The 26,307-nt window shown below is 40.0% G+C and overlaps 1 protein-coding gene across 2 annotated transcripts in view; it reads right to left on the bottom strand.

The window, feature by feature from the left end:
• The window catches only part of RELN (reelin), a 297,870-nt gene that overhangs the window by 225,969 nt on the left and 45,594 nt on the right, over positions 1–26,307 (bottom strand). For both annotated transcript variants that reach the window (XM_037387677.1, XM_037387678.1), the window contains exon 2: positions 22,796–22,906. In XM_037387677.1, coding sequence (XP_037243574.1) covers positions 22,796–22,906 — 111 coding nt within the window. The remainder of the gene's footprint in view (positions 1–22,795; positions 22,907–26,307) is intronic.

Raw genomic sequence — 26,307 nt, 5'->3', positions numbered from 1 at the left:
TTAAACCTATAATTTAGATGCTTAATGAGCCATTCCTCACACAGTAAATGATTACACTCCATTTATAAACAACATGGAGAGACAGGTGCCTGTGATGGGTTCTGCAGAAGGCTACCTATAACTTATGTCCCATTCAGTTGCACAAAAGTTTCAGGCATTGCTTGATAATAAGGATTACAGAGCAAAAAAATCAATATATGCAACAAAAAGAGACTGTGATTGCCCTTAGCTAGCCCTACAATACAGCTATTTCCAAGAAAATGAAGGAAAAATCTTTTTCTTGCTAGCAGGCACTTTTTTTTTTACACTGACTATCATGTTCTATGAACCAAAACAAGTTCCCAGTATTCACTACAGATGTGGCATTCAGAGATTTTAAATCTTTGTATAACTAATTCTACTCAGTGCAAATAGCAGTCTTCAGGGACACGTAATGTGGGTGGATTGTTTTAGGAGAATTATGCCATTAGGGATGGCTACCTCAGTAAATTTAATTTACTTTTGAAGTAGGAAAAAAATAAGAGTTAATTCAAGATTGTTTAAAGAACGTCATTAAGGAGAGCAAAAAAAGGCTGAAGTGAAGAGAGGTTAAAATCTCTGAGTAGTGGGGGGTGAGGCAGGTTGGTTTTGGTGATCTCTCTGGGGTGCTTTAAAATCATGAAGGTAAGAAAAGATGCTATACTAGTGCAGCAAAGTTGAAAACAGTCTTCAAGAACCTTTGAAACAAACAAGTCTTTGCTGCTGAAGCGGATAATTTTAATGTGATGTATTACTCATAAAAATGAATGCATGGCTATATTTAAAGCTGAGTCTGAAACGCCTCAGAGCATCTGGACAAGAAAGTAATAGTTAAATAACTATATCTACAACTATACGTGTAGAGATGTAAGTGCTTCATATCATTATAGGTCTTCTTACAGGGAAAATGAGTAAGCTAGGAGAGTATAGGATCTCTTTATCCTGTTAGAAATGGATCTCTGCTAGAGAATATACATTTGATCACAGCTTCCTTCCTAGGAACTCCTCTTGTTACATCAGTACACATTTTTTGTGCATGTAGTATGTCTTAAAATCCAGCATATCATAGAAAACTTATTTTAGAGTCTCTGAGACTTCTGTCCAGATGAGATTTCCTGAAGGAAAGTCTGTCTTTGGTGGGATGATCTAAGCAGGCATAGCAGTACTTCTGCTTTGAGGCTTGTGTTTTCCCCATGGAGCTTTACAGAGCTATGATGTGGTCATGCGGTTCTTCCCTATAACTGCTCAAAGAAAGAACATCCTGTTCTTCACTGCTTCCTGAAGGACCACCAATGGACTGTGCTACATTAAATTTAAAAATGCAGTTATGCTACATATCGCAGCACATCCCAGGAATGTTGACCCTGCATTGAAGGCTGATTTACAAACTTCCATGCATCTTGTACAAACCGTTAGTCCTAATTCTCTTGAACCCAACATCTGAGTTCTTGGATTAATTTTCACAAGGAAGAAGCAGATACACTTTGATTTGAACAGCTTCATCTCTGTTAGTTCCTCTGTTCTCATGCCTACGCCTCCCTCACTTTCATTGTTTCAGCAAACCTCTTTCCCCTTAACCTCTCCGCTATCCCGTTCTTCCTACTCTACCAGCTTCCATGCTTTTTGTAGACTTCAGATTTCCCTGTTTGGATTTGCACTACAACCCATTTCCTCAACCTGTTTCCTCAAGTAGCTCCCAAATTACAATCTTCACTAGAGAACTGTCAAACAGAGCTATCTTCACCTTCCTTCTTAAAAAGAAATGGACTCAAGAAAATATCAAACAGCTAATCCCAAAGCAAACCACCAGGGTTCATGAAACCAGCGTATATTGGTTTCTGTGTCAGCTATCTCCTCAGAACGGTATGCTCACAAAATCCCAGAGCTCCTGTACATACCTATCAAGCCCTCAAGTGACTTCTGGAACTAAAGTGACCCTCAAAGAATGAAAAATATCTTTTCATTGTGATGTGCCATCACCGAAAGAGCACTATTCTCTGTATTGTGCAGCCATTTGGTTGAAAAGGAAATCTGCAGACTTCCAGTTTGGTTCATGACAATTGTCGACTCCCTTTGTTTCATTCCCATTATTTGAAAGGCCTTGATGTTTTCAGTGTCATCTAAACGTAACTGGCCTATGCTGTAATTAAACTTTGATCAAATTTTTAATGGGATCTCAGAGGAAAACAGTATTTGACTAACATGTATTATTCTGCATGTTTTAATCAAGTGAATTGTTGAACGGCTTGAATTTCACATAATAACTACTCTTCTCCATTGTTAATTAGCAGAGCAGGAAAATGATAGAATCTGCTTTCACTGAAATAATATATTTGTATCCAGAATATTCTGAATTTTTTTATCAACTCCAATTCACTTAGTTTGAGAGTACCATTTTTAGCCTTTTCTGAGGTACTTAACTTAAAAATGTAATATCTCTATATTCAAAAATAGTCCCAAACAATATCAAACCATACATTTATGGCATTAAGCACAAGAGTCACTTCGGCCAGCTGTCCCTTATAAATCACCGTTAAATGGCACTTTTGTGAGTACTGCTGTTAGTTAGCATTTTCATCAGTATCGTGGAAGCAGATCTGAAATCACCAACTGCGACGTTTTCTGAATGATAAAACATTGGCCAAGTGGGAACAAATCCCGAATCAGGTTAGACAGATGGAATATGGTAAAGAGAGTATTTGGTCAACAGAGTCCACCTTAAGAACAAAGCAAAACCAACCAGAACCCACACAGACCTGTAGGGACATGGAAGCTTGCAACTGCAAGGACCTGCAGGAGGAAGAGACTTCTCCTCGGAGCCTGGGGTGCTCTTGCAGAGCTGCTCTGCAGACTGAAGAGTAAAGACCCATCACATCAGGACAGACACTGGAGCTGAGTAAGGCAGTCCAGCCTGCTCCCTGTATAACCACCACTGCAACTCAGAAAAGGCAGCTGGTGACAGTAGTAGGCAACTCTCTCCAGAGAGGAATTGGAGTACCCACTTTCTGACACGATGTGCACTCTAGAAAGGTATGAGGCTTACCGGGGCCTCGTACCAGGCATGTCACTGAGAGACTACCAAGCCTCATACAGTCCACTGGCCGTTATCTGCTGCTTTTGTCTCACACGGGCACCAGTGATACAGCCAGGAGCAGTCTGAGGAGTGTCAAGGATGACTACAGAGCCCTGGGAGCGGCAGTAAGGGACTCAGGAGCACAGGTAGTTTTTTCTTCAATCCTCCCAGTCAAATGGAAGGGGTTTGAAAGGGCCAGCCAAAGCTGGCAAATCAACAAACGGTTACAGGACTGGTGCTGCAGCCAAGGGTTCAGCTACTTAGACCATGGGACTCACTTTGAGAAACCTGGTTTACTGGGGGCTGACAGAGTCCATCTGTCAGAGAGGGGGAAGAGCATCAAAGTGAACAACAGAGCAAAGTGAAGCGGGCTTTAGCCTAAAGCTGCCAGGGGAAGGGAACCTCAATCCATCCCGCTCCTACCAGTTTGATGCCAGTGTCAGAAAGGGATGCCCAGAGCCTGGAAAGGGATTGTGAGTCAGCAGGAGAGCACCTGAAGAGCAGTACAAAGGACTTTCAGCTGCTCCAGCCAGCATGTCAGCTTCACCAGGGGCTCAGCTTAAATGCCTCTATGCAAATACACAGCACAGGGAAATAAACGAGAGGAGTTAAAAGATGTGTGCAGGCCTCTAGGGCTATGAACCTATTGGTGTCACAGAGACATGGTGGGATGGCTTCTGTGACTGGAGCACTGAAACAGATATTTTTCTATAAACAGGCTCCATAAGAAGGGCAGACGAGGAGGGGGTTTCACCCTCTTATGTGCCCCCCTCTATCGGGATGGATGAGGAGCTGATGGGTCAGCATTAAAGGGAGGACAGGGACAGGTAACATTATAATGGGAGTCTGCTACAGGCCACCCGACCAGCAAGACCAAGTGGATGAGGCCCTTTAGAGAAAGATAGGAACAGCCTCACGTACACAAGCCCTGGTCCTCATGGTGGACTTCAACCACCCTGATACCTGTTGAAGGGACAATACAGCAGGACATAAGCAATCCAGGAGGTTCCTGGAGTGTGCTGACAATAACCTCCTTCTCCAAGCAACAGAGAAGCCAACAAGGAGAGGTGCTATGCTGGCCCTTGTTCTCACCAATGAGGAGGAACATGAAGCTCAAGGGCAGCCTCGGCTGCAGTGACCATGAGATGAGGGAGATCAAGATCCTGAGAACCCCAAGAAGGGCTCACAGCAAGCTTGCTACACTGGACTTCAGGAGAGCAGGCTCTGACCTCTTCAGGGATCTGCTTGGTAGAGTACCACAGGATAAAGCCCTGGAGGGAAGAGGTCCAAGAAAGGAGGAAAACAAGATGATTGGTGACAGCCAACATGGCTTCACTAGGCACAAATTGTGCCTGACAAATTTGATGGCCTTCTACGACAGGGTTACAGCACTGGTGGATAAAGGAGGAGCAACTAACATTATCTACCTGGACTTGTGCAAAGCATCTGACAGTGTCCTGCATGACATCCTTGCCTCAAAATTAGAGAGACATGGATTTGACAGATGGATCACTCAGTGGATAAGGAACTGGCTGGATAGTCACACTTGAAGAGTTGTGGTCAACAGCTCAATGTCCAAGCGGAAACCACTGACAAGCAGTGTTCCTCAGGTGTCAGTATTGGGATCAGCACTGTTTAACACCTTTGTCAGTGACATGAACACTGGGATCAAGGGCACCCTCAGCAAGTTTGCTGATGACGCCAAGCTGACTGGCAGTCAACACACTGAAGGGAAGGGACACCATCCAGAGGGACACTGACAGGCTCCAGAGGTGGGCCCATGCAAACCTCGTGAAGTTCAATGAGGCCAAATGCAAAGTCCTGCACCTGGGTTGGGGCAATCCCAAGCACAAATACAGGCTGGGCAGAAAATGGGTTGAGAGCAGCCCTGAGAAGAAGGACTTGGGGCATTGGTTGATTGGAAGCTCAACATGAACTGACAATGTGTGCTTGCAGCCCAGAAAGTCAACCGTGTCCTGAGCTGCATCAAAAGAAGCATGGCCAGCAGGTCGAGGGAGGCGATTCCACCCCTCTACTCCACCCTCGTGAGAGCCCTCCTAGAGTACTGCATTCAGCTCTGGGACCCCCAACGTAAGAAGGACATGGACCTGTTGGACCAAGTCCAGAGGAGGGCCACAAAAAATCATCAGAGGGCTGGAGCACCTCTCCTATGAAGACAGCCTGAGAGAGTTGGGGTTGTTCAGCCTGGAGAAGAGAAGGCTCTGGGAGACCTTAGAGCAGCCTTCAGTACCTAAAGGGGCCTACAAGAAAGCTGGAGAGGGACTTTTTACAAGGGCATGTGGTGATAGGACAAGGAAGAATGGCTTTAAACTGAAAGAAGATAAATTTATGTTAGAGATTAGGAAAAAATTCTTTACTGTGAGGGCAGGAGGCACTGAATTGCCCAGAGCAGCTGTGGGTGCCCCATCCCTGGCAGTGCTCAAGGCTAGGCTGGATGGGGCTGTGAGCAACCTGGTCTGGTGGAAGGTGTCCCTGCCCATGGCAGGGGGGCTGGAACTAGATGATCTTTAAGGTCCCTTCCAACCCAAACCATTCCTCGATTCTATGAATTGAGGTGACAAGAGTATCTGTCATGATGCTGGGGTTCACACTTTTGGAAGGAAGCTGAAAATTAGCTTTTCTTCACACTGTAGCAATCTGCCTTATACCTTCTGCTTAGATATAAAAAAGATTCCTTACACTAAAAACTTAGTGTTCAATAGGTTATAATTTATTTCTTGAAACTGAGAAGTTAATTTGATTTCAGTAGACAAGTATCCTAACATAAAGAAAATATCCCCTAATAAAGGACTCTGATACATCATAAAAGACATAGCAAGAACCAGCTCCTGGAAGCTGAAACAAGGCATATTAAAATTAGAAGTTAGGCACCTTTTTAAACAGAGTACAATTAACAACTGGAAAAAAGTACAAGTGGATTCATTGCCTCTTGTAGAAAGTGTAAGGTCATACACTTTAGACAATAACAAGAATACTTCCAGCTATAAACTAGAAATGACTGAGGAGGAGAAAGCTCAATCCACATCAGTTAATCGCAGTCTGACAATGAGCTACCGATGTGAAAAAAGGCAAACTGCCCTAAAATACATCAGCTCAATTATTTGTAGTAACGATGGGGGGAGTATTAGTACAGTACTGGTAAAGCATTGCTAAGACATCACTTCAATTATTGTGCGTAATTATGAACGCTTGTGTTCAAAAAAGATTAACTTAGGCTGGAGCAGCTGCAGAGAAGGACTACTAGGATGATGAGAAGAATGTAAAATATGTCATAAAAGGAGAGAGAAAAAGCTTGTCTTGTTTAGAGAGAGGCTGACTGCTATCGCTAACTATCACGGGGTTTTAAAGGAGCTGTTTAAGCCAAAGGACAATCATGGTATATGAACAAAGGGTGGAAACTAGACTTGAATAAATTTACTGTAATTTAGACCTTCTTTTAATCACTAGGCAAATGAAGCATTGAAACAATTTTGCAACAGGAATTTGGGAGATAAACGACTATAACCAGCTTTAAGACAGAGCTTAAATCCACAGACATTCAAGCTGCATCATTGCCATGGCTCCTGCAGCACAGGGATCAGAGCCAGACTGAACCCCTGCCTGGTCCTGGGAACAATTCACCGGCACCGCAACGGGCCAATCGCCCCCGAACTGTGGGGGCTGCTGGAATAAGCATCGAGTTTAAATTGTGATCAAGCCCTGATGTTAATATTTTACTAACTTATCTTTTCTCAAATAAAATTACATCTTCTTAGAAGCAGCATAGTTTCCAGGCTCTCAATATCAGAAATTCACTTTTAGAAACTTGCACTAATCATTCATTATTTTTTTTCAAAGCAAAGCTCAAATTACTCTGAAAATGCCACAGTTAAATGGACTCATACCAAGCAAGGTTCATATACAAACAGGCAGTACTTAGATCAAGCTGCCAAAAATAAGAATTACCTGGATATCAAATGAATATTCACCGTTTCTCTCTTACATCACATGAGCAGAAAGCACTGCCTCAAGCAGAAAAAGACAGGTTAGCATTTAACAGTAGTTCGATTCAATGCTGTCTGACTCAAATAAGTGTTGCTGCAGGTACCTTTCTCGTTGCATATGAAGCAGTATATTACTTTAATAGCAATCTAGCTGCAATATGATCATATATTTCCCTCCCCAAAATCCCAGTTTTTTAAAAAAGGTCATTTCATTATGCTGGCTTCCTGAAACACTACAGATTTATTATTTGTCCTCAGGGCACAAAAAATACAAAATCTGCTTATGAAGACTCTAAGCTATTTTCCCTTGATTAGAATAATTTTTAAACTACTTATAGCTTCCTACCATGCTATCAGTTTTTACTTTCTTGAGTGCCATGGCTGCTCTAATTGGATTGATAGTTTCTCACTGTTATTCTGAAAACTGTAGAAGTATATTTAAAAAAAAATTCTCAAGGAAAAAAACTGCAAATAAAATGGATGAAGATTTAATATTAAAGTGCAAGTTCCTCTGTGTTTAGAATTATTACTAAATTTTCATGAAACAGGGTATTTTATTCATATGGCTTGTGGAACTCATAATACCATACCTATGATTATTTCCCCTGAAAATATCCACTTGACTGTATCCATTTTCATCAGTTCCAGAGTTCATGTTTTTTCACTGGTGCAACTACTTGCCTTCAAGCTGTCTTGATTTATGACAAAGTAGAGGCAATACTGTATATTTTCTTTTACTAGTAAAACAAGGAGGAAAATTTTTGTCAATTAAGACAGACAATAAAAATGAAGACAAAGCAGGATCTTTTGTTCTTTGTGTTAGACTATGATCCACGAAAGTAAGCACTAGTTCAGTGAGGTTTTAACGTGGTACCATAGAAGGGTGGGTTTTTTTAAATAACTGGCATTGGTTTTTAAAGCTATTTATATTTCATTTCATTCATTTATATGGAAATATCTTGGATAAGCACAGAAGGCTCAAATTAAAGCATACCACAAGATTACAACAGGTAGGACTCAAGAACCTGGACCTTTTCAGAACTGGTCGGCAGATGCCTCTGTTAGAAACTGCAAATGAATTCAGTTCAAAATCACTTTCTGAGTCATTCACTACAGACTGGAATTCAGCCTTTAAATACACATGGGAAACAATCAAATGTGAGTCAATAAAACAACATATGAAAAGCCACTTGTCCTGGCGAGACTCTTCTACACCAGCTTTTGAGAAAGCACTTCAGAGGGTTTGCAATAGCACAAATTCCACAGCCAGTGTAAAACCAGATTCTTTTAACAGTAACCTTTCCTTTTTTTTTTTACCCTGTGCCAGCAAGGTGGCATGAAATAGAATTTCCCTTAAATAAACGTACTTATTAAATAAAAAAAAAATGCTTCCTGTAATTTTTAAGCTATGCTTAAAGGAAGCCATAGCTGCACTTCAGCTATTCCCAAGGCTGAAGTATGAAGTGGTTTGTTACCAAAACCAGACAATAACCTGAGTCTCTGAAGGAGAAAAGCCAGGGTGGGACTTGGCTCCAGACAGAGACAATGTAGACGTGCCTGCATGTGAGCAAGAGGTCTTGGCTTCTCACAGATGGTGAGGTCTGATCAGCTCAGGGTGTGGGACACGTGTCCGCCTTAGGACACTAATTTCCTACATGTCATCAGCTGTATCAAGTGCACAGTGATGTCTAACAACACCTGACATGCTTGAGGCATCCAGAAGATACAAGACCTGAGGGGGTTCCATGTTCTCCTCTGGCAGGTGCTGGAGGCTGCGTGATGGCATAGAAACCCTCGACTTTCTGCAGATACCCGAGTATGGATCGTTGAATCTGACCCTAGACTCAGTATAACGGGGCTGTAGTGAATATCCCTATTCTGAGATGCATGAATGTACACCCTGGACCAGATAACATTTTAAAACCTCTTTACAGTGAGATTTTTACTTGGGACCGTAATTAGGCAGTATCCACCTTCCTAAAGATAAGGATGGAAAGGAAGAGATCAGGAATTCATACAAGCCCCAACATTTGCTTTTAAAAAAAGCTTATTTCAGAAGAAAAAGTTTTATTTCCTTCTTAAGTGTAAAAATCTGTATTTCAATGATTGCTTTACACTCAAATCTAAGTTGGAGCTATACCAAAACTTCCTGAGTAATTCTTTATAAATACACAATTTAAACCTCCATATTTTACTTACGTCAATGTTGTAAAGCTCAGTCACAGAAAAGCCAAAGAAAATTAACCAGTTGTAAGCTGACCTTACATTGTCTTTGTAAATTTGTTCTTTGGATAGCAATTAAACTTACCAGACTGAAGTCCTCTGCTATGGGCCAGAGATACTATGCCACTGACTTCTCTGTTTTAAACTTAATATTCTCATAACCTACTTGAAGTAGACAGCTTTTTTTTCCGTGGACTATTGCACACTTCTAATAAACTTTATATATTTCTTACGATAACGGTTAAGATTTTAAAAGCTAGTTTTCTAAGGAACATCCCAATCAAATTCAAAATGCTTCATATGCTATTAAGTCCAAAACCTATGAAACAAGGTGTTCTACTTTACAAAGTCCCTCAGTCTCTATAAGCTAAACTGTCCCATCCCTATGAGTTCACTGAATCTAGCTTTTTTCATATGAAGTGAATACAACTTATTCCTTGGGCATATTTATGTAACCGCAAACTTACAAAGCTTCGGAACAGTCCAGTTTAATCCTATTGCTTCAGTGGTTAATCAGCTCACCAACACACTGCGCTGTTTGCCCTGAAGAACAGTATGTATCTTGCACATCATCTCCCTACAAGGTGCAGCTACAGTGCCCTTCACATTCACTTTTTCCCCACAAAATTCCCCCTCTCCCAGCCAGTCTAACAATTAACGGCATGACCGATACCATATTGTAATAGTGTATCGTTGTCCTTGCAGCATTTGCATTCCCAATGCTCCATATGTTTTACAGTCTTACATTGTTCCATTAAATAAAGAAGAAAATGTGATCTGTAACTTTTTTTGTTGAGTCCAGAGCTGAGCTACTCACCTTGGGTCCTTCTAAAATCAGCATAAAGAAATGGGTAGTTTTAGAGACAAGTAATCAGACTAGTGCAGATGGCTACTGCAGGGGAAGATGACCCGTGTCTTTCCCCAGAGCAGGAAGGAAGCCCAGGGGCACCAGCTCAGCTGCTAGCCACAACCCCCTGCCATCACGGAATATGACAGACATCTTTTAAAATTCCTCTGGATGAACAGCAGCTAGTGTCGGAAAATTACATCTCCAGAAGTACTTTGCATTTCAGTGTCGGTCCTTGGGAAATGGGGCACCTGAAGGCCCATCTGTGTGTGAATACCTCAGCCAGCCAGCTAAGTTGCCCACATCATGCACAGTAAAAATGATGTATCTAATGAAAGAATCCTCAGAAATAGACTGAGGAGATCCATCTAGGAGTAAAACACAGAACCCACCCCTAAATGTTCCTGGTTTAAAAAAAAAAAAAAAAAAAAAATGTTAAAAATTCAGTAACTCAATTCCTCAGGATTATTTCTCAGGATAGAAAATGTTTTTGAATTTTACATATCCCAGTCAGCATATTTCAGTGAAGAACAAATAAACGTTTATTTGTTCCATGCTAAGCAAAAAGTCCTTCAGATTATCACATTTGATAAATTCTGAAGAGCAAATCTGAATTCCATATTCATGCTAAATCTTTAGCCAAACTTCAGCTGGAAGCTCACATACACCTCCTTGATAGTCTCAGGGAAAACTGCAGCTAAAAAGCACATTCATTTGGTTTGTTTAGTTGAACTCTTGGCAGATTATGACTGAAGATTTTTTTAAAGAGTTTCTTACATCTCTGCCCTCCTTAAGTAAAGTTTATCACAAAGCTGCCTCTTTAGGTGAATTATGACTACTGGGTGGTCACTAGTCCCCGAGATATTACTTATTACATATTCAGTGATAAATTTAAGTAGGTAGTTAACAAGGAGAAATATCTACCATGACCTTTATTATGGAATCTAAAAATCACAGTTTCATTTACAAGGAAAAAATAATCAGCTCAATATATACACGTGCTGAGCAAGCAGATGGAATATTTCAACAAATTCACATCAAAATTAAAAATTTAAACTTAATCTTCCTAAAAATTAAGACTTGCAGGATAAAACAGCTCTTAAAGATATGTTTTTTAATGTAGACTTCATTAATGCTAATATTCTTCATCCTAACAGCTAATGCTGTCAGCATTTATTGATTCAGCCTTCTAATAATTACATCATCTTTCCGGCATGTCAGAGAACGTCAAGGTGACTGTGATGCCATATGACTGGAGCATGACTCTAGCGTCACAGAATATTTGTGTCAGTTGTTTATCCAGAAGCAGACATATAGCAAATGTCAGAGTGTTAGAGGAGCAAAATACTGACTTTATTAATAATCTGCTATGTAAAATGTTTCATAATTTTCTGTAATAACTGCCAAAATAAGCATTGTCAAGTAATTAATTAAATAGTTGTATTTAAATAAACTAGAACTCCATGAGGGTGCTTTGACCAATGCCAAATCTTTCCAAAACACCACAAGGTCTTTCAATATCCAGCTACAAAATTTGATGTTATTAAAAAAAAAAACACAACTCTCTCACACAGCTGTAAAGCATCTTTACTTTCCTGCAATGAGGTTGGATATTGTACTCATGTATCTCATGGATTTCCCCTGAAGGTTTGTTTTCTTCAAGCATTCAACCAGCTCAAGTTAAGCCTTATGAAAAGCCAATTGCTTTGGTTACAAGCTGCACTAATTTTAGTAATTGCATTATTTTTCCTAAGGGTTAAAATGAGGCAAGAATTACAGTATATTGATTTATTTGATATATGTAAAAAAAAAATCCTAGTTTAAGGTTTTTAATGTCTTGAAGTTATAGTTTTGAACTAAAAGGCATATCTTCTTTCTTTTTAGAAGCAAAAGTCAGTGTTCATATGACAGTAGGTCACAAAAAATAATTAAACTCAAGCAGTAGATAAACTGATAAAATATGAACGCATATTTTGTTAAAGAAATTAGAAATCATCATTCTTTCTCCTTCTCTTTCAATAACTCTACAAAATAAGTTCTGCCTGGACTGATATAATCATCCCAGAATAATGGATTTCATTCAGTAATAAAATCCAATGGTGCATTACTGAGGAACAACCCTACCTCAAGGAGTAAGGACTTCATGTGAAGGACTGTACTTTTTCTTCCTGGGGATTTTGTAGCAAGGGCAGCTGGACTTAAATCACTTTAAGACTGACTTGGGCTCTCACAAGGTGATGCTCACAAATGAACAAATGCCTTTTAGTAACTTCACAATTTTCACTTCAATCTAACCTCAAATTTTCTAATCTCAGCAACGTACCGTAATTGGTAAAGACCTCTTTTTGCCATGCCACAAGCTGTGAGCATGACCCTGCGCCCATGCAAAGGCATAATCCCTTCTCTCCACCTACCAACACTGCCGGCAACAGCTGAGCAGGAACAGTGCGGAAGGTCTCTGCCCTTCCCACCGTGCACCAAGAAAGCAGCAAGTCAGCCCTGCTGCCACCACACCACACAGCAGCATGGGCTTAGTAGCCTTCTTCTCTAGTTCATGTATTTTAGCATCTGATAAAGATGTAACCACATCAATCATTCCCTACAAACAGCAATTCACTTTCATTGGTATATTCTTGGAAATTGAATTATTCCTTTTAGAAGACCTGGAACAGATTTTTCTTGTAAACCATCTCTGAAAACATGCAAATGATTATCAGTCACAACACTGACAACAGACAAGCAAACAGTGAAATCAGCTGGTAGGACAGGTGATGATCAGGATCTTAACAGAGGGCTCTTGAGCATTTTTCTGTAAGCCTGGTTTTTCACCACATATAATCAACTCCACTTTGAAATATAACAAATTGGCAGATATGGGGGAAGCAGTCTGATCACAACATTTGTTTGTCATAATATGCCAGAAATTAGTTTACAAACTTGTCTTCGAAATTACAATAATAACCGTTGCCCAATATCATTCCACATTTGCAAGAGGCTTCAATGCATCTTAATTGATGAAGTCCAAGAGCCCAGTAATTTCAGCTTGAATATGCGATCACATCCTGATAAACACAAAATGCAGAAACAATAATAGGCCTGGCACAACGGGGAAAGTTGGGGAGAAAGGGTTCCGACTGTCATAGCACAACAGGCTCGGGACAAGTGATGTAGGCAGGCACATTGGTAGCGTGAAGTTCATGCAGCCATGGGAACATTTGCTTAATATATTCTTGAGGAATACATACACAGAATGCAATTTTAAGATGGCTCTAAATTTCTAACGATGGCTTTTTTTCCCACTTTAATCAAGATACCTCTCTATTACTACAAATTACCATGCAACTTCAGCCTGTCAATCCAGCTGAATGTAGCTCTCAAAGCATAATGACAATGTCTTTTAGAGGGGAAAGTATTTTGTTATTGTTGCCACAATCAATGAAGTCTTAATTCATTTTCCCTTGACTTTTATGCACTATTATCTGTATTATAGTAACAGTCATGAACAATTAGAGATCGGGTTTTATTGTGCCAGCATGTCTGTACAGAATAATAAAGAAGAAAGTCCTTGCTTTAGAGATCATGCTTTAACTGGTGAACAAATAAGGCAAACATTATTAAGAAAATAAAATAGTAATAATAGAGATTTGAGTCATCCATTGACATTTCTCTAATTGATGCCAAACAGGAGTGATCTACCCATAAAAACCAGAGAAGATGGATTTTAAGGCAAGATTTCAGCAAGAACAAGCAGCTCAACAAACTTCCAGACATTTCCCCATGCACAGAGGACACTGGAAAATCAGTGGAAGAGGTACATGGCTCACGTCCCGGCTACTCCCTTCAGGGCCTCCTGGGGTAGAAGAGGGGGCAGCTCAAGGCCTCAGACTCCACAGGCAATTTAACTGCTAATCCATGATGCAAGAAAATGGGCAGATCGACTCCATGTATCTGGTTGCAAGTCCTTCTCTTCCAACTGTCTTTTATTTGATTTTTACTGAATTCAGTGCCTTAGAAGAGAATTTGAGTGAATCCAGCAGTTATGCTGGGGTCCTCACCTGTCTCTTGATCACAGCAGAATTGAGGTAGAAGATGTCAAGGATCTCCACAACAGGTCACCTACTAGCTTATAACCTAGCCCAGAGATCTGTGTGTTACTCTTGAGAGTAGGCAAGCTGATTTGATCTCCAAGATTCAGAGGTTTAAGTGTATCTTCACTGGGCTTTAGGTGCGATTTAGGTGTTGGGAAAACTGTGCAGGGTGCTTAATGAACGAGCTGGGTACTGTACTCTGCATGGAGCTGTGCCACAGTGCAAGGATGGGAGGAACCATGGGGAGGAGGCAGGTTGATGCAATGCCTCAGGAAGCCCCAGGCTACCAGGAGGTGCACAGGGCAGCTGGGCTGTACCCTTGACCCATGCTCAGAAGCTCTAAAAACTGTTCACTTGCACCAAATTTTCCTACGTGGTCACTACTGAAGTCCACCTCATTTTCCAGGTGCCAGGTTGGACATGTAGGGGCTGATATGTGGAAGGGCTGAGCATGCTCAGCCCACACTGGAATAGGAGCTTTTCAACATACAAACACCTATGCAGTGCTCAGCATCTCTGAAAGTCAGCTCATAACCATCTTCAAGTGGATAACAAACCTGCAGGATACTTCTGATCTTCATCATCATTTTTAATTTACTGTTGGTAAAATGGAGATAATGCCACAAGCCCCACTGCGTACGGTTTTTTTACAAAAATAAAAATTTTGGAATATGCTGGTTAGCAGCGTTCAAAGTGCACCAGTTGAACATGGTATTTGAAATTACGATGAAAAAAGGAGAGAGGAACAAAACCATATAAGTATATGTATAAGGTTGTGTGTACCTGTTCACATAAAAATTATTTTCCATTATTAAAAGGACCTATGATTTGTAAACTTCAAAAAGTGCTACTATTTACTTCCAATAAGTATTAGCATAGATAAAAATAACCAACCTGTCACAATTAATATCCTAATGTATTTTTAATGAAATCTATACCTGATTGGGATCAGGATCTTTTCAGAGGTATGAGGTGACAAAAAAGCCTGATCTGATCACTTCACAAACTTTTAGATCAGTTTTTCACTATATGTATTTTATTAAAAATGTTAATGTGATCTTTTTTTTAAATTGCATTCTAATACAGTGATGCTCTAACTTTTCCCCATACCATTTTCTGTCCACCCAGCAGAGAAAAACAGATGTATATAGGACCTGAAAAAAAATCACTACTGAATAAACATACTTGCTAAATTGGACCAAAATTGGCCCCAACACTTCAATTATCACTTTGGTTTTGCCTATGTAAAACTGTCTCTAAACGCATTTTCTTATTTAAAAACTCCAGGGGCCCCTCTACAAGCACTACCCTACTGCAAAACATTCCTCTAAGTCTCCTATGCAGTTACCACATCTCATCTCATCTACAAAGCATTAAGTGTTGCCTCTAGCCTTAACACTCACCTGCACCCGCTATTCAAAGCTAACAAATACAAGAACACGTTATAGAAATGTAAAGCTAACAAATGCAAACAGCATTACACGTGCCACACTTCTGCAGAGGTTCATTCTCCTTTTCGACCTTGACCAAACAGGTACACAGACACCACAGACAGCAGGAGCTACAGGTAGATTTGAAAGGCTAAAAGTTTGAGTTATGTTACTGTCATCTTTATAATGCTCCAAAGACATTTGAAATAAATTATGGAACAGACGCCATCACTCACTTTTATGAATGCTAAATTGCGGAGTAACTCAGGGCTTCTCAGCAGATTAGGCAAAATTGGATTTTGATGTCCAAGAGCTGCTGCTGCCATGGCAGGGGGGTAGGGTAAACCCGACAAGCACAAGGGTACTTGCAGAAATCGGTGAAAGTGTTTGGGGGAATGGGACTGGGTCAAACTAGGCTCAAAGTAGGCCAGTTTAAGTATTTTCTATGTAGGCTCCCTCTCTGGCTGTCTTGTTCCTCCAACCCTGCAGCGCTGCTGCCTGCCTTACCCAGTTACATGTGGGGAATTTTCCCCCTCCATGGTTAAAATACTTGGGGACACAGTTCCTTGCCATGTAAGCATGGACAATTACTGCCTATGCCACGATAATGAATATATGTTGCATTAATAAAGCTGAAACCCTTTCCATAAGGCACATATGTTAGTCAACCACTTACAGAAAAGGCAATTTCTGGCCATAAAGAAATGTAAGTATCACACAAACTTTGAAAGTTTTATCATCATTATGGTTTTGTTACATACCATTTGCGGGGGGGAGTATCTTTAAACTAAACTCAAACGTACACTTTCTTGACCAATGTCAGTTTGGCACCAACTCATTATTTAATTGACTGTTAAAAATTCTCTAAGATATGACTGCTATACAGATATTTTATCTTCCTGTTAATTGGTAATTATGCATTGGCAGGAAAAACAGTGTATCTTTCCAATTATTCCAGAACTCAGTGATTATTTAAACTTTGCTAATTAGCAGCAGAGGGCTGGTACATCTTCTGGGCAAATTGTATTTGATAATCCCTATTAAAATATACATGGCAGTAGTTGACTTGTAACAAAAAAAAAAAAAAAGTGGCAGTTCAAAGGGTACTAGATACAGCACAAGACAAATGGGGGCCTATTAAAATTTCCCCAACTGTTCTAATGAGAATGCCGAGGGTCATTTCTTCCTAGTTTACCATCTGTTTGGTTTCTGGCAAGTATCTCCGGTGTGAAGGGAGGGTCCTGGAGCCCATTTGGCTTGTCACAAAGTAAACCAGGGATCTACAGCAATTTCAGTAAGTTACAAAACCACACTTCAAAAGCATGTATGTAGCTGAAAACTTTTTTTTAAGAGTTGGCATTTACTGATTATTCCTTACTTTTTAAAGCTGCGAACATGCCCAGAGAGGCAGACTGAGCAGGGTGGATCAATTTTATAGGCTCACCTAACAAGAAAAATCCAACAGTTGGCCTTTTTCCATCTCACAGCGTTAGTTGGGGATGTTTTCCTTTATCTGTCAAAATCTGAAAGCAAAACATTGCCCCAGAACCATCAGTGTTTGAGCATAAACTGATGCCAAAACCAAGTCTTTGAAGGCTCAAAACGACACACCCCATCCAGGAGCAGCGGGAGCCTCGGATGCCTCCAACACAGGGGCCAGATCAATGCACCGGCAGAGCTTAGGTGCACAATCAAAGCATTTTCTGCGTTACCATCTTGGAGATGACACTGTGGGTGCCCTTCAGCCACCCAGGCAGCCTCTTTACCCTTCTTCTGGAGGTGAAACCAGCAGCATCACCACATGACATCTGCCTGCAGTCATCCTGCCCTAAGACTGCTCATGACCTGTGAGCCAAAGGGGAACACAGGACCAGGAAGCTATTTTTATCCTTTTCTCGAGTTCCTAACTTATACACAGCAGGATCAAAATGATCCTTCATCTATAAACTGGAAAGGGGTTTCCAGTTCGGTTTGCTATGCAAACATGCATGTAACCAAAATACCAAGCAGAGGATTATGTAAAGGCTGCCTTAATCCTGTCAAAAGGCAATAGGATAATTTAAAAAGAAAAGAGTATAAGATCAAATGTAATGCCAAGTAAATTATTTCTGGTGATTGCTCTATCCAGGATTTCCTCAAGGAAATTTATTATTCATCATATTTTAAGGAATATTTGTAACTATTCAGGGTTTTTTTAAATCCCAGAGACTCAATGTATTACTTACAGTAGGTATGATCACCTTCACAGTATAGAAACAAAGATTTGCAAAAGAGGAAAGATGGAAAGATTGCAAGATGACCTTTCATATTCTATTTGTTTACTTTCTAGCAGATGCAATTCCCCTGTTCAGGCAGTAAAATGTTTCCAGGTAACATTGCTCTCATAACCTCTTACAATATAGCCCACAGAGTTAAACAAAACCTAGAATTCACCAGCAGTTAATGACCTTGCAATAGAAAAGAGACATCTGTTTCAAAAGATAACAAATTACAAGTTTTATAAACACACACAGAAAATAAACCAAAAATCTTCTGTTAGCCAACTGGGCCTGTGGTGACTTTCCAGTGTAATGAAAGCTTTGACTCCACTGTCTCTACCATAATAGAACCCATGGACTTTCAAAAGAACCTTTTCAGTTTAGGCTGAAAGGTTACTGCGTAAACAAGTAATTTCATGATAATATTTGTATATTCCACATTTATTAAGTGGTAAACATCAGTGTAGTGTAGTAATCATGATTTTGCATAAAATTATGTTGGGGGGGGCTTAACTCTAAAAGCTTACATTTTCCACTAGTTTATAAGAGACTCATTACAACAAACTGAAATTTTAAATAATTTGTCATGTATGCATGACGTGAAAATATACTGGGGAGCTGGAAAGCTTTGGGAAGAACCCAAATACGCAGAGATGCAGTGTGACTGGCAGGTGAAAGGCAAGCTTTGATGTGCGCAGCCCAGTACGTCTGTCTGCTCAACCAGCCTGTCAGCTGGGACCATCCTGCCTAATGAGACAGATTCAGGTCCTCAGCACACAGCACTCCTTATCACTGCTGAGGGATTATGCTGTAATCTTCTCCTTTAATTGTAGAACTGCTACTGCGTTCCTTGCTTTGCAGCGCACATGGCTTTGGAGAAGCTGAGCTGTGTTTTCTCACTTATCCCAAGTTACAGACTGGTAACCCTACCACCCACCAAACCCATTTATCCTTAATCTCATTTGCTAGCAATCATTCCCATCAAACCCACCACTGCACGTGCAGCTTTCTAACATGTATTTCAGTACTCTAGTTTCCCACTTTCCTCTTACATATTTGGAATAAATCAAGCAGTTAGAGCCCCTAAATGACTGTATGGGCATCCTGACTATATGGGAGGTTAGCCCTGGTGGGCTGATAAAACTCAAACCATAGCCAGTAGATGATCTAAGATGTCAAAAAAAGGCCGAACACCAGCAAGGACCGTCACAGTCAAAAGCAGAAGGGAAGAACACTAAGTGATGGAGAGATGCCACAGGAGTCCAAAACGCGTCTCCAGAGAGAGACAGGCTGTGAATGACACTGAGGGGTATCAGTATGGCTTGAGAAAGCGGGGGGGATGAAAAATGGGACTGCTCTTCAGCATTCAGCAGGCAATGCTGAAGGATGTGGAAACGAACCCACACTGTGGGGTATGCACCACATTGATGAGGAGAATGGAAATTTTACTGGAGAGATGTAGCTTAGGGTATCTGTTGTATCAAGGGATCTAATGAAGAAAGAAACACTATTCTTAAAAGCTAGATTTAAGGATCATCTCTTTGCTAAAGGATCCTCACAGCTTGGTTAGTGAAGTTTCAACTACAAATTTATGTTTTATCCCAGTTCTGTTTTCAGCTTTACAGTTTTAGTTTTACCTTAACCTGACCCCAGACAATGGTTCAGCTTAGGACAAGTGTAATATTTATGACCACTGTTAAGTTTTATCCCCAAAAGCTCACACATTTCTCCCTAAAAAGAGTTGTTAGAAGGCTTCCAAAATAAAAATTTTAGCAAGTTTCATGTCAGTGTAATCCCACAGAGGAAACCAGGAACTATTTCTCTGGCTATACAATATATACTGAAAAAGAAAGAAAACATAAGCCTTAGAATTAACTCTGTTAGCACTAATGTTTTTTATCTTTTTTTCTTCAAGATTCTTCACACTGCTAACTAACTGTGATAACTGATAATGATTGTGTCTGCATCAAGTCACTTCATAAATTGGGTAATTAAAAGATAATTGTAGCCACACCACAGTAACTTATGGCACAAGAGACAGATATATGTATGTTGGGAAGACTTCATATTGTCAGGGCAGGCTGGAAGATTATAATAATCTAGCGTGACCTCCTGTGTAACACAGACAAGAGCATTTCAATGGTAATATTCAAGTGAGAAAAAATATTCTTCCCTGCTCTGTAAGCAACCATTATCAACCCAATTGCAGAATACTGCTATCTTCAGGTTTTAAAGGGCCAGCTTTGGCCCTCCCATCTAATCCATGATAAACCACCTAAATCTTTGATTTGAGGTCTCTAAATCTGACATAGTCCTCAACATTTAAAAAAAAAAAAATATTTCCAGAAGCTAAATCTAAAATTAACATCACGATCACTTACTAGAAAGGAGGAGCAACTTCTTTGCTAATTAGAAATAAAGACACAACAGATGGATCCAGAGTTTCTGCAGAAAGCGCTTACGTTTTCTTTGGAAGATGAAACAATGCCATGCCCACCTATTATTTTATTTAATAAGCTACTAAATATTGTAGAGACCACTCTCTTTTTCTACTATAGATGTTAGATTTTAAAATACTGTTATTCTTTAAAGATACCAAATCATTTTAAAAAGCTATCATTTGCATGCTAAATGCTTTTTGGAAGAGGCCAGCCTTCACATCTCTTACCATAGAGAAAGGAAAAGCTTATGTAGTTTTCAGTCCTGGGAGCCATCCACACATCAAGGAGCAAACATTTGTATGACATTAAGTTTAAAAGCCATTGCCATTTTTCCTTCACTTTTGACTTTTTACTGTGACTGCAAATACACTGTACAAGAGCATCAGACCTTTTGAAACATTCAGACTGGTTTTCTTTCAATATATGGAAGCTTACAAGTTAGCAAAGAAAAACAACAAAATGAGGGGGGGTATTTAAAATGCTGCATAACTAACAACTGTAACAACTAACCCTACAGTTTGCCTGAAGAAAGTTCAAAAGAAAGGTCAGAGATGGCAGCAGTTTTTCTCTGACATTGATGAAGGCACACTCAAGACAGGGCAGCAGACCTCCCCTGGGCAAGATGTATTGATAAGCAAAATGAGGTAGCTCCAACCACATGTGACTTTTTACATCTCTTTGGCTTTTGCATTTTCCTAGCCTGTAGGACTGGATCTTCTTTTGGTCTGCAGAACACATGTGTCACCAATTTAGTCACTGGTTATCTTACCAGTGACTGAATGGTCAAAGTAATACATCAAGAGTAAGAAAATGACCTTTGGCAAGTTAAAAAAAAAAAGGCCATGTCTTTTTTCCTGTCACAAATCATATGTTACTTTTAACATCTGTCTTAGTGAGACACCCACTGTAAGAGCCCTGTTCTACAGATGAAGATACAAATTCAGGAAAAAATACAGACGTACTTTGTAAATGCACAAAGCTATTAAGGTTCTTAAAATTTTACTTGATTTTCATTCTTAAATATTTAGATGTGATTAAACATGACCTGTATACTGTGCCCAGCGAGTCTGTCATACAGGGACATGATCTCCCCAATGACATAACACAAAGAAAGACCTATTTTATGGCAAGATAACAGCTTGCCAGTAACTTGACCATCCCATAAATTTCACATTGATAAGTGCTTTCCATTTTGCTTACTCCATCAGATCCTGCTCAGGTTGTAAAGAGTGTGGTGGGAAAGGAGAAACAATAGTACTGCTTCTTCCAGAAAAGTGGATCTTTCAGTGCATTTTGTGTAACACATGAAATACCTGTGGCAGCTGTGCTGTTCCCTTTGAAAGGCTGAACAAAAGGTTTGAGGTCGATCAGTGGTATTATTTGCAGAGGCAAGGACCTGCTCAAATTATTTCTCAATACAGTTTTAAATAATGTGCTATTTACTTTGCATTCTTTCATTTACAAGCCAATGTTATGTCTACTGTATGACACTCACATGCCCAGGCTGTTTGTGTTTTACATGCATTACAGATAATTACCATGAAAGATTATCAGAAGAATGTACTGAAGTTTAACCCTAACAGACAAATGAACATTTAAACATGCTACTGCAAGTGCAGTGCAGTTGGTGTCCCCTACAACTGGCAACTTTTTTTGTACCTACATCCCAGATTGCTTGTTAGGGGTCACCGAGTTCCTCCAACTGGAGGAACACAATTGTTACAATTATTTGTAAGGATATAAAAAATGTTACCAAATAATAAACTGCAGAAAGCACAGCTGTAAATCACTTGCACAAATTTAGAAGTGCTTTTGAAAAAAAAATCTCTTGTCCTTAACATAGCTGGCCTGACTGCTACTGCTGAATGCTACAGCAGAACTTGAAGTATATAATAATTGTGCAAAACCTGTCCTACCCCTTTTACTACAGTTCTGTTTCTCGTACATGGAAAATAATTGGTTATATAAAATACCTTGACCAAGATTCTGATTTTAAGGAAGATGCTATTGTTAAGTGAATGGAAAAAGTAGGTTGACATAAGCTCAAAGGAATCAGTTTTTCAGCCCAAGAATAGTTAGATGCTTTGGGCTAAATGCTTTAGTTTATACAAAATGTCGCACCATTTAGAAATGCCTATTTTAACCAGTTTAGTTGCTGAGGCTTTTCTCTCAAAATTTGTAGAGTTCAGTACACCAGTACCAAGGTTAACCAAAGACGATGAAAATGGAGGCAGAAATAAAACTGCCTAAAACCCACCACTGCCTTATCTCATTAACTCCCATCGGCTTCCATGTATTGTAGATTACTCAGTCTAAAATAACCCGTTTCAGTAATTGTGTCGTTATTGATGTCCTCTGTACAACTAAGTGTTCATCACCCTGGGTTGCAGAATGTAAATTACACTGGACTTACCAAATCCAAAAGCACTGGAACCACCAACACTCTGGGAAGCCTGAACGCTGGTAGAGGTGTAAAGCCCAGTTACCAGTAAGCCATCAAAGAAGGTACTTGTTGAAATAGTCACTGAAATGAGAGAAATAAAATATGTGTCATTATCTATAAGCAGTACTTAAGAACCTATGCAAATTCTGTGAGCAGACTCTTGCCCTTGAATGAAATCCCATCATTCAGTACAGCAAATTCCACTGAACACCCCCAATACTTATGATGCTACAGTGACTGTAAATTGGCTTGCCCACGTAATTTGCCCAAACAACTTGTTCAGTGTTCAGGTTGTGTCTGCTGACTTTCAGTATGCTCCTGTACTTCCTCAGGGTTTACCTGAAGAAAATGTATTGTTTTAGAAGTAAATGACTGGCATTTATTGGTGTTTGACTCAGCTTTATTCCTAAATGAATCAGAAGTCTTGTACCAATAATCATCTGCAGCAGGAACCAGACACAAACTGAGCATTACAACAGAATCCGAAATGAACATCAAAAGGATGGCCATGGCCATCACTGCTTGGGTAGTTGCCTTTGCTGTACTAACACTAAATGCACAATGAGTTAGTAAAACATAGCATTGGAATATGTGGCTTGTAAGTAATTGTCATGACGTTAGAATATAGTAAAAGCAATGAAATAACCAGTATTATGGTATTGTTCTTTCTGGACCTAAATAGAGTGCTATATTATGGTCATCATGCATATTACAGTATTATACACTTAAATTATATGAGCATCTGAATCACTACAGATTATGTGTATTTCAATAATTCCTGAATGTATTCTTAAGAGATTCTTAGATATTAGCAGTAATCATCCAAATAACATCTAAAGTATGGCTGAAATCTATAGATTCTTTGTTAGAATTGACAAATCTTCCAATATTTATTTACTTGCACGCACTCATTCTCACATTTTTACTTTGGTACCTTTTGGATCATATCATTGTATTCTTAATATCAGCTTCAATCGTTCTGTCTTGGAAAGACTTAAATTAACTAACAGGTTTAGGTTTTTCTATTATATAAATGCACTATCTTCTATGGCCAGAAAAACCTCTCTAATCCTACAGCAGCACACAACTTTCTTTGCTTCATAATAATCTCCTGTCCATTTTTTTAAATTTAATATTCTAACATTAGGTTGCACACCTCTGAACTGAAAATCAGAACTAGGAAACTATGAAAAAATGATGAGCTTATCAATGAAGTAAATTTGATTCTCTTTCTCTCCTCACCTTTGCCTGTATAATATCACCCTTTTCTACATCTAATGCCTAATATCCTTTTCTACACTAACATCATGTTTTTCTACAATCTTTACTGATATTTATTTAAATGCGGATAAACTGTATTGCAAATCTATGGCCTACCATATAAGATTCCCTTTAGACTCCATTATGAAGGGCAAAGAACCTGCAAAGAGATCCACACAAAAAAAAATATCTCCCTGCTGAAGAAGAGTCTCATGACCTGTAGCCTCGTATACTGAAGATGGATCAAGGCCTTAGTTATCACGCTGGTTCTGCTTTCATACTTTAATCCTTTCCCCCCTGCTTAATGCATTGAGTTCGGTGCTTGACAGGGATTGCTGATAAACTCTGATCTCTCGCTACATCACATTCCACCTCCACACATTGCTCCGTCTTGCTGGGAACATCATGAGCCAGCGACTGGCTGGGGAAATGAAGTAAGGTACTGTGAGGGGATTGCTAGTACACTCACTGGCGGTAGACATTCAGCAGTGAAACAGCTGGGCTTTTTAAATCCCAAACAATTTAGTGATTCCTCTGGGGTACCCATTGGCTTAAACTTACTGTTAAATATCTAAAGAATATACAAATGTTGACAGTGGCTTAATTTGTTCTGGACAGAGGAGCAATATTTACCATGTTTAATTTATTCTTCAACTCTTTATATTTAATTATCTTTCTTTCTTTGATTATTCAGCAGTATGCTGAATAATTCCTGAATCCAACTTTTCTGTTCTTAATTTCAGTGTTTTGCAATAGACGTTTCCCTGAACGCAGGTGCAGGTTCAGAGCCATATGCTCAATTTTTAAGAGGCCACCTCTGATATATATGTTAAAAGAACAGCCAAAGAGACCAGAATTTTTAAGAAATAAAAGCAGTATTACAGAGAGAAAAAGAAAATCAAACAAGGAAACAATTAATTTTTCCTGTGTTTCATGATGAAGTGGTGAATAATGCAGAACCTTTTCTTCCTTTTGTGCCTTTAAACCGACAAAGAGGCTAAACATGTGTTGAAAAAATACACCTATGTGTTATTTTTGAAGACTTGGCAAAACAGCCAGTGAAAAGCATTGATAGAAGGGCACTGGGCCAGTACTTTGCTGCCATTTTGTTTCCCTGTGGGGAAGCATCTTATTCTTTACCGAATAGGATATAATGCAAAATCCTACTGTGAACAGGTGACCGGTTTCTCTGTGGGAAAGAAGTGATATTTTACAATGCCTGTATTTGATTTTGGACATATTTGTGCGATTGTCAACCCTCATTTTACATGAGCATGTAATAGGTCAATTTTTATTGTTGAAAAATTTCCAACACAGTATGGCTCCCTCATTAAGCCTCTGGGAAACTGCAGAACACCTCTAGCACATTTTTAAAAAACAGAGCACTAGGCTTTTATTATACACGTGTCATACATTTCAGAATAATTTCATAGTTCTTCAAGAGGAAAAAAATTAATCATGACATTCTCAGTGATTATTTTTTTCCTCTACCCAGTGGTGAAATACATCAAATTCCCATAAAATGAAAGAAAACACACACCATGCCAAGTGTTAATGACCAAGAACAGGAAAGCTGTGCTAATGTACAGCCCAGTAACAGGGCTGTGATTTTACGTAGGGACTAGGGCTTGTTACTGAGGGTTCTCAGCTTCTTCCAAGAGCAACAAGATTTCTGCGAGGTCCCCTCCACCAGGTTTTGTTTCTGCCTTTACACTGGTTCATGCCATATGTAGTCAATGCCAAGTATCTGATGCTTCAGGAGCAAGGACCAGCACCAAGACCCACCTGGACCTTGGAAAACACCTGGAGGGGCACAGAGACATGGAGCACCCAGGGCTGGGCAGGCAAGGAGGGCTCTGGCACAGCCCCACTGCCTGCCCCATAGCACCCAGTGGGCAACAGAGCAGTGGGTCTCATCGACAAGTCCAATCAAGCTCTGCTCCATCCTCCCCAACTCCCTTTCTTAGGAGGAAAATGTGGGTGAGTGAAGAAGCGAGGAGCCCTTCCTATCACTGGGGACTGCTCAGCCAGGCATGGAGGGTGCCAGACCTCGCCACCCCCCAGAGCGGCACCCCATGCCAGCCCTCCTGGCTGCTGCACCAGGGCAAGCAGGGAGCCCCTCACCCCAGGGAGAAGAAAGGAGCTTGTAAGAGAGCCCATGGGAGCAGGCAGCCCGTGGCACGGAGGTAGGCAGGAAGCCCTCTGTTGCCTTGAAATAGCCC

The sequence above is a fragment of the Falco rusticolus genome, chromosome 5 (genome assembly GCF_015220075.1).
Source record: "Falco rusticolus isolate bFalRus1 chromosome 5, bFalRus1.pri, whole genome shotgun sequence".
NCBI lineage: Eukaryota > Metazoa > Chordata > Aves > Falconiformes > Falconidae > Falco > Falco rusticolus.
Note: the sequence above shows the minus strand (reverse complement) of the source record. Positions and strands in the feature narration are given on the sequence as shown.